The sequence below is a fragment of the Sinohyriopsis cumingii genome, chromosome 10 (assembly GCF_028554795.1).
Source record: "Sinohyriopsis cumingii isolate HCF-2022 chromosome 10, ASM2855479v2, whole genome shotgun sequence".
NCBI classification, from domain to species: Eukaryota; Metazoa; Mollusca; class Bivalvia; order Unionida; family Unionidae; genus Sinohyriopsis; species Sinohyriopsis cumingii.
In genome coordinates, this window is record NC_142970.1 from 68,542,890 (window position 1) to 68,556,379 (window position 13,490).

The following is a 13,490-nucleotide window of genomic DNA, read 5'->3' on the forward strand; positions in this document are numbered from 1 at the left end:
CCATTCCAGATTACAAAAAAAAGTTAGACCAATTAACAGCTTGTTGTGTACATGGTAAGCTTCTTAAGCTTATTGCTAAGCTACACATCACTGCACCTGTTTAAGTAATTTGTGGATAGAATGCAAAAAAAATCCGTTTCTTGGATAATTTAAAAAAAAAAAGAAATCTTGTATTCTTCAGACACTATAGAGTTGTAAAATGGGATGTGCGTTTGATGGCCTTTAATATAGTATTTATGTCCTGCCATCGGTAGAATCACATGTATGCTGGTTATGTTGACATTGTGATTTCCCCAAAAACATCTTATCACATGTAATTGGGTCTAAATGGAAACGGTGTTAATCTGATATCCTATATGGACATAATGTCAGCAATCTTGAAAATCCTGTTATTCCTTCTCCTCCTAAGTGGAAAGTATATCAACATGGCACTTACCAGAGGGCTTCTTTCTGATGTCTTGCTGGGCCTAAATCAAACTGTTACTGAGCTGACATCCAGTATAGTCACTTTGAAAATCTTGATATTGTTGCCTACATTGAAAATTATGATTTATTGTTTTTGTCGGGGCCCTGAGTGGCCGAGTGGTCTAAAGCGTTCTCCGTCACGGATCACTGCCATCTCACCTCTGTCTGTGTGGGTTCGAGTCTCGGGCTCGGCCAGTGTGGATATGCGAGAAAGCTTGCCGGTAGCTTCTCGTGGGTCGGTGGTTCTTTCTGGGGTTTACCCGGTTCTTCTTCCACCATTAATACTAGCCGCCATGTATAGCCTATCTTGTGCTAAAAAATGGCGTTAAACCCTATAACAACAACAACAACTTATTGTGTTTAGTTGTTCCTAAATGAAAATTACATAAATTGACCCTCAGTGTGACCACCATGAAATTATTATCTTTACTTCTCCCCAGTGGATAACTATATCATCATGGGGTTTTCACCAGTAGACTTCTTACAATACCTTGTTGGTCCTAAATAAAAAAAAATGGGTCCAGTCATACAGCTATAATTACTGTCTTGAAAATCTTGTTGTCATTGCTCTCTCTTAATGTATGCCATATTAACATAAGACATCAAGATATCCACCACATCATCTAATTTAGAAATCTTGTTAACACTAAATAATATCAGAGATGGTTTCAGCTCTCAGTAGTCAAAATAAAGAAATGGTCTTATCTTGAATTCCTGGAAATTCTTGTCAGATAGTAGAGTGTGAATCCCTTTGAGGGATTGGAGTCGAAATGTTGAAGGTCAAGTTACGATGGTGAATTTGCTCAAAGCTTTTCAACAGAAAATTCATTTCATTGACAGGCATCAGACTGGTCCCAAACTCACCAGAGTACATGAATCATTTTGTGGAATGAAAAATCAGAAGTCAGTCACAGATTTGTAGTTGGTTTTTAGCTTTTAAAATAATTATTTGGAATTTTTATTAAACTCATGTATATTATATGTTTCCTCTATCAGGTTATTATGTTATTTGGCACATAATTTTAACAGTTAAGATGAGATGTCACTAGCACATGGTTGGTCAGATGCTGAAAGGTCATATGGGTCATTTGGTTGTGTGATACTAAGATCATGGCAACATTTTTGCCGTAAGAATAAATTAATTTGTTTTTATATCCAGGTGTTTTACCTTGCCAGTGAATAGGAAGACATGGGTGTCAGTGACAACAATGACATGGTTGTTGTTTGTAATGTTAATGTCCACTGTTTTTTTAAAGTTTTTTGAAGGTCACTATCTGATACATCTGCATCTTTGTTAACCAAGGGTCATTGATCAATTTAGGATATGTATTAAGATTACACAGTATTGTGAACAAGGACCATCATACAGATAAAAGAGGTACTGCCTACACCATGCCTAATCAGTTGAGAGATTAGAGGACTCGTTATCTGTGTTGGGGATTCAGTATGGTGGCTTGATGTCCTGTGAATAGTTTAAGTTTGAAAATCTTATTCAGCATGTATTGGTGGCACTATACAGTTTCGAATTTTGCATAGGGTTAGGAATTTAAAGAAAAAGAATGTCCCTGGCTTTCCTCACTGGTTATACTGGCTATTTAAAAAAGACCTTGTATATCTTAGGTATAATGCAAAGAACCTTTAATTCCCTTTATTTTGGTGTATGATTGACGGGTGTACTATGGGTTATAGAGTATACAGCTTGGCCTTACTTCAAATGTGCACGTTTCAAAAAAGTGCTAGTTCTACTTGGTCATTTTCACTTCCTGAACTTCAGAGGTCAATTGTATAAAAAAGAGCTGATAACTTTTTTTACATTTTATATATTTGGTAATTCATTCATTGCACTTTCAGAAGCTGGTATTGTCTAGTCTGGCAAAATTCATTTTCCCTATTTTAATAGCTGCTATGTATAGTGTACTTTAGACTAATTCAGACTGATTTTTTAACACAAGGGAGCAGTCATTTTAGTTAGCAGTGTGCTTAAATCATGTAAAATTTCCAAAAGTACAATATCCAAAAGAAATATTATCCACATTACATTAATGTAGCATAGAGGTATGCAAACGTTCTCTCCACTGTGCATGTTTTAAATGCGAACTACTTCACCTTACATACGTCACTCTCTCAAAAGTACATATTATCTGGTGAGCGCCACCATAAAGAAGATGTAGGTATTATTTTTTTATGATTTAATTATGTTTATATGGCTGAAACATTTAAGTCGCAAGCATCAAAACAATCCTTATGAATAATTCTCCTGCCTTTTTCCCCACAGAACAGTATTTATGAGTGTCAGAGTCTCTAACAAGTCCAGCCTACCCACCCCCCATGATAAAAGTGAGCTATTTTAAGAATGCACATTACATTTTGTAAACATAGTAACCAATGTTATGCTGAATGACAGGAACATGAAACTAGCCAGAATTATTTCTGAAGTATCAACAATGAATTTTACAATTAGAAAAGGGAGGTAACTCATCAGCTTCATAAAGGTCAAAGGTCAAAGTGTAAAATATTTCCCTATTGTTTAATATGGAAGAAGCGAATTCACTTTCTCTTCATTTATTTTTTTATTTCATTGCAAATAAATGAAAAGAAACATTTTCACCATATATTTCTGTCACTTATTGCAACAGTTTTAAATTTATGTTGACTCTATTCCTATATTCTAAGTCTTCTAATTTCCCCATAATTAAGGTCACTACTCACACAAACATACCTCATGGCAAATTATGTAAGCAAGAGAAAAATGATCATAATTAGCTTATTTTCATGCTTAAATGCAATATGAATGTACCATTTTATTCAGAACATCATACATAATTATATGAAAATAAAAAAAAATAATTGCAAACATTTTTTTATTTTCTTTAAGGTGGCGCTGTACAGTTTCGAATTTTGCATAGGGTTAGGAATTTAAAGAAAAAGAATGTTCCCGGCTTTCCTCACTGGTTATACTGGCTATTTAAAAAAGACCTTGTATATCTTAGGTATAATGCAAAGAACCTTTAATTCCCTTTATTTTGGTGTATGATTGATGGGTGTACTATGGGTTATAGAGTATACAGCTTGGCCTTTCAAATGTGCACCTTTCAAAAAAGTGCTAGCTCTACTTGGTCATTTTCACTTCCTGAACTTCAGAGGTCAATTGTATAAAAAAGAGCTGATAACTTTTTTTACATTTTATATATTTGGTAATTCATTCATTGCACTTTCAGAAGCTGGTATTGTCTAGTCTGGCAAAATTCATTTTCCCTATTTTAATAGCTGCTATGTATAGTGTACTTTAGACTAATTCAGACTGATTTTTTAACACAAGGGAGCAGTCATTTTAGTTAGCAGTGTGCTTAAATCATGTAAAATTTCCAAAAGTACAATATCCAAAAGAAATATCATCCACATTACATTAATGTAGCATAGAGGTATGCAAACGTTCTCTCCACTGTGCATGTTTTAAATGCGAACTACTTCACCTTACATACGTCACTCTCTCAAAAGTACATATTATCTGGTGAGCGCCACCATTATTGTTTATGGGGCAGCAGTTACTTTTCTAGATTATGTCCCTTGGTAAATAGGCAGATCAATCTGATAAGCTTTATTCAGTAGTTATTATTCTAAATTATCTCCCTTGGTACATAGGCTGGTCAGTCTGATAAGCTTGATTCAGCAGCATCCAGTCAGATAGCAAAATGCTACCATATCAGTTAGTTACTAAGTGAAAGATGATGTGTTAGAAATTGGATTGACAACCTTTTTGCTATAAACATGCCACATCTGTGAGTGAATTCAAGTGCAATATTAGCCCAATATTACTGTAAGTTTGAAATTTGTACCCAAATATTCAGTGAGTTGTTGTCTGGCCTGGGTCAACAGAATCATGATGTTGTTCCCAGACCAAACACAGAATTCCTTGGAACCCTGATTCATATCCCAGTGAATTTGGATAAAGGAGATTGAATTGCATGACTGCTGCAGAGTTTTGAATGTTAATTTTCATTTCAGGGCAGTTGTCCGTTTGGAAGGGCCGAGTCCTACCAAAAATTAGAACAGCTGGGAGAAGGGTCTTATGCTACTGTATATAAAGGTATTAGTAGGTAAGTATTTTAATCTGTTCATCGGGGTCAAAGGGGCTGTGTGCTTGGAATAAGTGACAAAAATAGTAGCTTTGTCTATTCTGACGTAGTTTGTAACATAACCTTGTTTTTTATAATATATTTGGTACTTGTACCAATTTCTATATTCAAAAGTTTGTAAAGTTGTAGGTGGACATTTTGAGTAGTTAATTCATAAGGCTTTTTATTTCATAGATTCCATTTTCCTCACTTTCTTGGTGAACAGTTGTCCAGATGCGTCTTATTGATCCTTGACCCCATTGAATGAGGGGTGGATAGGGCATGGATTTGGGCATATGGACACTGCTTCAGCTTATTACATTGCTTCAGCCAACAATGCATATATATATATATATATATATATATATATATATATATATATATATATATATATATATATATATATATAAATATATGCACTGTTGTCTACTGAATTAACACAGGAAGTAACTGGACACAAATTTACACATACATGGTGTTGTCAGTCATTGACAAGAATATATATTATCACATTATTACATAATGTTTTACATTATGCCATCATATGTTTTACGATATGATGTAATCATGCTTGCCTAACTCATTTAAAGATGCCATGAATGAAATTATAAAGTCATTGAAATTAAGTGAAGAATAAAAAAATATTTTTATTTAAACGTTTGTATTGTTTTTACTTATAGTTAAGAAATATAGTAACTGTGACTGATTCAGTAAAAAAAATATTACATGCTTACTGTCTGACAGCTTGGGTGGACTCAGTTTGGCATAACCAGTCTTGCATGCAAAGACTGCTAATCTGTGCAAGATATCAAACTCTATACATTCAATAACATAACTGTTTGATGGGGCCCTGAGTTTCTAAGTGGTCTAAAGTGGTCTCTGTTACGGATCACTGCCATCTCACCTCTGTCTGCATAGGTTCGAGTCTTGGATTCTGCCATTGTGGGTATGTGAGAAAGCTTGCCAGTAGCTTCTTGTGGGTCAGTGGTTCTTTATGGGTTTTTCCCAGGTTCTTCCTCCATCATTAATACTGGCCGCCATGCATAGCCTATCATGTGCTGAAAAATGGCATTAAACCCTACAACAACAACAACAACAACATAACTTTTTGATACCTGTAACTACACAGGAAGTTTTGTAAAATTTAAAATATTTTACCAGGTTTTGAGAATGACCATACCTTTCATTTTGAAAACAATTGCTGTTTCATGATGTCTTTCACTGGAATGTCTGTAATATCAAATGCTCAGAGTTTAAGCTTTGTAAAAATTGCAACATAAACTAGTTCTACTAGCATAGAGCAGTGTCATAAATCAGAATATATATAAAATTAAGAAATCATTGCTCAAGTCTCACATTACTTAGAAGTGGTGTTATTTTGTGCTTCAAGTTTTGGCCTATTACACACTGTATGATGAATGGTTATAGAATTCGATGATAAATGACTTGTACGTACTTGCAGATTTAAAGTGTTAATGTTAATTTAAAGGTCCACCATTATAAAAAAATGTAGAGATTTGTGAGTCTTCCCTCATTTGTTGGTGTTGCTTAACTGTTCATTGAGAACCATTGTGTCAACATAAGCTGTACATAAAATTCATTGCAAGTTGGAGTTTGTAGTTTCTCTTTGTATTTCTCTTCTTTTTTAACTTAAATTTAATTTTAGTAAGTAAAACTTTGTATTGGTCACGACATATTTATTGTAAATGTTTCCATCAAATTAATATGTCAGAATGTTTGATGTCAGAAACATAAGTGGGTTACAATCTTTCTCTTTATTTACAGTCTTACTCATCAGGTAATAGCACTGAAAGAAATCCGAATTCAGCCGGAAGAGGGTGTCCCATTTACAGCCATAAGAGAAGGTAAGTTGAGTGTCTCCCCTGCCTTTGAAAATTATTAGATAATTATCACTTTTGTTGCATTGATGGAAGTGGTAGTGACATTTTGTCACATTTCTAGCATTGAAAGCAGTGGCATTGACATTTTGTCACATTTCTAGCATTGAAAGCAGTGGCAGTGAACTTTGTCACATTTCTTGCATTGATAGCAGTAGCAGTGAGGTTTGTAGCATTGGTAGCAGTGGCAGTGACTATCACATTTCTAGCATTGATAGCAGTGTCAATGAACTTTGTCACATTTCTAGCATTCTTAGCAGTGGCAGTGACATTTTGTCACATTTCTAGCATTGATACCAGTGGCAGTGACATTTTGTCACATTTCTAGCATTGATACCAGTGGCAGTGACATTTTGTCACATTTCTAGCATTGATACCAGTGGCAGGGACATTTTGTCACATTTCTAGCATTGATAACAGTGGCAGTGAACCATGTGACATGTGTAGCATTGGTAGCAGTGGCAGTGACACTGTCATTTCTAGCATTGATAGCAGTGACAGTGAACTTTGTTACATTTCTAGCACTGATAGCAGTGGCAGTGACATTTTGTCATATTTCTAGCATTGAAAGCAGTGGCAGCGAACCTTGTCACATTTCTAGCATTGATAGCAGATTTGGTGAGATTTATCACATTACTAACTTAATGGTAGTGGGAGTGAAAGTTGTCACAATCCTAACATTGATGGGATTGAGAACTGTGTTCCTTTTCTGCCAGTGATGGCAGTGATGGTGAGACTTGTCATATCTGCTGCACTGATATCAGGCATTGTGACATGTCACTTTTATAGCATTAATGGCAAAGGTGGTGAGACTCATGTCACATTCTGTTATTGAGGGTATTGATGGTGAGACTGGTATAACTATTCTAGCACTGAATGCTGTGGTGATTTCAGTGCTTAAGATTTTTTTTTACATTTTTGCAAATCAGGTTTGGTTGGTGCATATGAGGGTCATTATGCTACATGTCTACGGCATGATGCCCCTGTGCTAGACATCACTATAAACTGTCACACTGCAGACATCTTAGTGACATGACTGAAAAATTGTTAAAGCTGCGTTAAAAATCTAAATCACACACACACACACACATGTGCAGATGAGGGAATACATCATTGCATGAACACTCGTTAACAGTGTCAAGATTTTGTGCCAAGTTATTGACAGTTATTTAATATTCCTTACAGTGTTGTTTGTGGCAAAATATTGTGTTCTGGGAAGGCCTTGGTAATTATCAATTATTTGTGTTAAATATCTTTTTACTTGTAAATCTGCAATGTTAGATACATTTCTAGAGAAACAGTTCTGTAGAATTTTTGGTCATTGAAGAATGCAATTGAGACTTTAAACAGCTTGGTATTTCAGTATGACACTAGGCAACACAAGGTCTATTCCAGTTTTGCAATGTTGGTAGGAGGGGCACTGAGTGGTTTAAAGCGCTCTCCATTACGGATCACTGCCATCTCACCTCTGTCTGCGTGGGCTCGAATCTAGGATTCGGCCAATGTGGGTATATGAGAAAGCTTGCCAATAGCTTCTTATGGGATTGTGGTTCTTACCAGGGTTTTCCTGGGTTCTTCCTCCACCATTAATACTGGCCGCCATACATAGCCTATCGTGTGCTGAAAAATAGCATTAAATCCCACAACAACAACAATGTTGGTAGGGTTGAGATAATTCTATGTAAATCTATTTAATTCCAATATTTAGTATTTATGTCCAGAAGTTCTTCTCAAAAAGTTATTTTCTGCAAGTGTCAGATCAAGTGATTTATTTTTAAAGAAGTGCAAGTTTGTTGAGTCTTTTGTATATTTTACAATGTTGAGAATTGTGTAAAAGATGCTAATGCCATATATGATGAGACTACTTGTTTGATATCATAACATGGATGTTTGTTTATTTGTTTCAGCTTCCCTTTTGAAAGGCTTGAAGCATGCAAACATAGTAACTCTACATGACATCATACACACAAGAGAGACATTAACCTTTGTATTTGAATATGTGGTAAGTATTGCTTGCTTACAAAAATACCATCATCATTTGCATTGATCTTTGTATTTCAGGCCTTGATATCCCAGGTGTGAGTATTATTTACACCATTAAAAAGGTTACCATGACCAATTTATGATTCTTTTGTATTTATTATATGTCTTTCCTAAGTCAGGCATATTATGTATATGGTGTTTCCTGTCTGCTCATTTAACATTTCACCTGTTTTGCCCATAATTTGGTAAAGGAGAAATTTTAATGAATCGTAACTCATGTATATGTTTGACTAGAAGGTTTGTCAGAGTTGTATGGTTAGTGTCACAACAGGGACAATGTGTAATTATGTATCCTGCAAGGTATAATTTGGAACCAATGAAGATATCTTTTTGCAGTCACACTGCATGTATAGACAGTGTGCTGCATACCATGGACATGCTGCCTGTGCAGGGGTTAAGATCACAGCTGGACATGTCTTGATTAAGGTCACAGCTGAATATGCCTTGTTTAAGATCATAGCTGGAAAAGCCTTGATTAAGATCATAGCTGGACATGCCTTGATTAAGATCACAACAAGACGGCTTGATTAAGATCACAGCTGGACATGCCTTGATTAAAGTCACAGCTGGACATGACTTGATTAAGATTGCAGCTGGACATGGCTTGATTAAGACCACAGCTGGACATGTCTTGATTAAGGTCACAACTGGACATGTCTTGATTAATATCACAGTAGGACATGCCCTGATTAAGAACATAGCTGGACATGCCTTGACTAAAATCACAGCTGGACATGACTTGATTAATGTTTCAGCTGGACATGCCTTGACTAAGATCATAGCAGGACATGCCTTAAATAAAATCACAGCTGGACATGCCTTGATTAAGATCACAGCATGACATGCCTTGACTAAGATCACAGCTGGATACGGCTTGATTAAGATCACAGCAAGACATGTCTTGATTAGGGTCACAGCTGTACATATCTGAAGATCACAGCAGGACATGCCTTGACTAAAATCCCAGCTCCACATGCCTTGATTAAGATCACATACTGACATGCCTGGAGTAGAAATTTTGACGTAAAAGACATTTTAATGACACTTTCATAAGTTATCATGAGTAGACTGTACCTTCTGTCTTGGGTCAAGGTCATGACAAGGGAAAGGATAAATCAGTGCTGATCATGTATGGGACAGTATAACCTTTGAACCATTGAAATTATTTGATGACATTTCAGCCTTTTATATTTACTATCTTGAGAGCATCTTGAGTTTTCAGTCATACCCTTTGCATCAAGGTCATGGTCAAGGTCACATACAGTGCTAATGTAATATGGTGGCCTGTTTCTAATTTCAACCTTGACAGATATTTTGATGGCACTTTACACAGGTCCACACCTGATAATTCAATGTCAAGTCTTTCGCTTAGAGATCAAGACCAAGATAATCAATAGAGAAAAGTCCACAAGTCAGGCATATTATTTGCCATTTGTGGTACTGTTACTTTAATCGTGCAGTAGTTGAACATGCATAATGTGTCATTTCTTGGAGTTCTTGTGATACTCCATTACAGAATGTTGAACAATAAAATCTTGTTCTTTTTGAAAGCTGAAAATGTCTCACATGATTCTTCTTGCATGGAAATAAAACCACTTAATTTAGAAATCTTTAGCATTTATTGAACATTTTGCTTATTATAGTTGTACATAACATGGAACTAATCTGCAGAAATTTGTTTGAAAATAACATTTTTTTCTGCTGGTAGGATTAATACTCTTGTTTTTAACCAGCTTACATGACATGTGAAATCATTATCATATGCTAAAACAAAATTAAAAGTGCTTCAACAGAACTTGAGTCGAAATTAGTGTAAATACTTTGTCAGGTGCAAAAAACATAGATTTTGATCTCCCATCAAATAAAGCACCAGTAAGTTAGGGTCTGTGTTGTTTGTACTGATCACTCTTAAGAAAGGGCACAAACCCAGATTTGCTGGTGTATTATGCAATAGTGGATCTGGGCCTTTACATCTGGCAGTTGGACTCAACTTACAAGTTTATAGTATACATATTTTTCAGTGTTCTAGATAAGCACATTATTTGCATATTTTATTAATGCAACTAAGCATGTATAAAGAAATTTATAAAAACACTCATATTGAGCGAAACAGTAATATTTATAAGTTTGTCAGCATATCACTTCTGTTGTAAGCACATGTCCAAGTTTTATGATGATGTGTTGAATCCCTATAGACATTGGTGTCAGCATAATCTGCACAATCCCTGTTTTATGATGGTGTTTCAGTCGGTAGAGACATTGCCAATAGGACAATCCATGTCTTATGGTGTTTCAGTCGGTAGAGACATTGCCAATAGTACAATCCATGTCTTATGGTGTTTCAGTCGGTAGAGACATTGCCAATAGGACAATCCATGTCTTATGGTGTTTCAGTCGGTAGAGACATTGCCAATAGTACAATCCATGTCTTATGGTGTTTCAGTCTGTAGAGGCATTGCCAATAGTACAATCCATGTTTTATGGTGTTTCAGTCTGTAGAGACATTGCCAATAGTACAATCCATGTCCAATGATGGTGTGTTCAGTTAGTATAGACATTGCCAACACCACAATCCATGTCCCATGATGGTGTGTTCAATCCACAGACTATGCTGTTAACACAATCCATATCCTACAATGGAGTGCTCAATCCACAGAGACTATGCTGTTAACACAATCCATATCCTACAATGGAGTGTTCTATCCACAGAGACTATGCTGTTAACACAATCCATATCGTACAATGGAGTGCTCAATCCACAGAGACTATGCTGTTAACACAATCCATATCCTATAATGGAGTGTTCTATCCACAGAGACTATGCTGTTAACACCATTCATATCCTACAATGATGTGTTCAATCCACAGAGACTATGCTGTTAACACAATCCATATCCTACAATGGAGTGCTCAATCCACAGAGACTATGCTGTTAATACAATCCATATCCTACAATGGAGTGTTCTATCCGCAGAGACTATGCTGTTAACACAGTCCATATCCTACAATGGAGTGCTCAATCCACATAGACTATGCTGTTAACACAATCCGTATCCTACAATGGAGTGTTCTATCCACAGAGACTATGCTGTTAACACAATTCATATCCTACAATGATGTGTTCAATCCACAGAGACTATGTTGTTAACACAATCCATATCCTACAATGTAGTGTTCAATCCACAGAGACTATGCTGTTAACACAATCCATATCCTACAGTGGAGTGTTCAGTCCACAGAGACTATGCTGTTAACACAGTCCATATCCTACAATGATGTGTTCAATCCATAGAGGCTAAGCTGTCAGCACAATCCATGTCCAATGATGGTGTGTTCGATCCACAGAGACTATGCTGTTAACACAATCCATATCCTACAATGGAATGTTCAATCCACAGAGACTATGCTGTTAACACAATCCATATCCTACAATGATGTGTTCAGTCCATAGAGACTAAGCTGTCAGCACAATCCATGTCTTACAATGGCATGTTCAATCCATAGAGACTATGCTGTCAGTACAATCCATTCCCTACAATGGCATGTTCAATCCATATAGACTATGCTGTTAACACAATCCATATCCTATGATGGTGTGTTCAATCCATAGAGACTATGCCATCAACACAATCCATTTCCTATGATGGTGTGTTTAATCCACTGTCAGCAAAATTTGTGTTCTGTGATAGCATGTGTAATCAGTAGAGAGACTGTGCAGTAACCACAATCCATGTCTTACAATGGCATGTTCAATCCTTAGAGACTATGCTGTTAACACAATCCATGTCCTACAATGGCATGATCAATCCATAGAGACTATGCTATCAGCACAATCCATGTCCTACAATGGCATGTTGAATCCATAGAGACTATGCTGTCAGCACAATCCATGTCCTACAATGGCATGTTCAATCCATAGAGACTATGCTGTCAGCACAATCCATGTCCTACAATGGCATGTTCAATCCATAGAGACTATGCTGTTAACACAGTCCATGTCCTATATTGGCATGTTCAATCCATAGAGACTATGCTGTCAGTACAATCCATGTCCTATATTGGCATGTTCAATCCATAGAGACTATGCTGTCAGCACAATCTATTTCCTATAATGCTTAGTCAGTAGAAAATATGATGTAAGCACAACCCATGTCCTAATATGGCATGTTCAATCAATTGCAACTATGTTATGATCAACAGCTTATGTCCTATTATGGCAGATCAATCAGTATAGACTTTGCTGTAAATACAATACACTTGGTTATATAATGTATTAAAAAAATATTATTAATGTCTTGATGATTACTGTCAGTATTAATGTCTTTGTGATTACTGTATATATTAATGTCTCAATGATTACTGTCTATATTAATGTTTTTGTGATTATTGTCTATATTAATCTCTTGTCTGAATTAATGTCTTGCTGATTACTGTCTCTATTAATGTCTTTGTGATTACTGTATATATTAATGTCTCAATGATTACTGTCTATATTAATGTCTTGAGTACTGTCTATATTAATGTCTTGATGATTACTGTCTATATTAATGTCTTTGTGATTACTGTCTATACTAATGTCTCAATGATTACTGTCTATATTAATGTCTCAATGATTACTGTCTATATTAATGTCTTGAGTACTGTCTATATTAATGTCTTGATTACTGTCTATATTAATATTTTGATGATCAGTGTCTGGCTGATGTTTTAATGATTAATATCTGGATGAATAATGTCTTGATGATTAATGTCTGGATGATTAATGTCTGGATGATTAATGTCTTGATTAATGTCTTGATGATTAATGTCTGGATGATTAATGTCTGGATGATTAATGTCTTGATGAATAATGTCTTGATTAATGTCTTGATGATTAATGTCTGGATGATTAATGTCTTGATGAATAATGTCTTGATGAATAATGTCTTAATGTCTTGATGATTAATGTCTGAATGATTAATGTCTTGAT

The 13,490-nt window shown here is 35.6% G+C and overlaps 1 protein-coding gene across 5 annotated transcripts in view; it reads left to right on the top strand.

Moving 5' to 3' along the window:
- LOC149790345 (cyclin-dependent kinase 14-like) overlaps positions 1-13,490 on the top strand; it is a 127,336-nt gene that overhangs the window by 78,086 nt on the left and 35,760 nt on the right. For all 5 annotated transcript variants that reach the window (XM_089972388.1, XM_089972389.1, XM_089972391.1 and 2 more), the window contains 3 exons: positions 4,471-4,562; positions 6,366-6,445; positions 8,386-8,480. In XM_089972388.1, the coding sequence (XP_089828514.1) occupies positions 4,471-4,562; positions 6,366-6,445; positions 8,386-8,480 (267 nt within the window). The remainder of the gene's footprint in view (positions 1-4,470; positions 4,563-6,365; positions 6,446-8,385; positions 8,481-13,490) is intronic.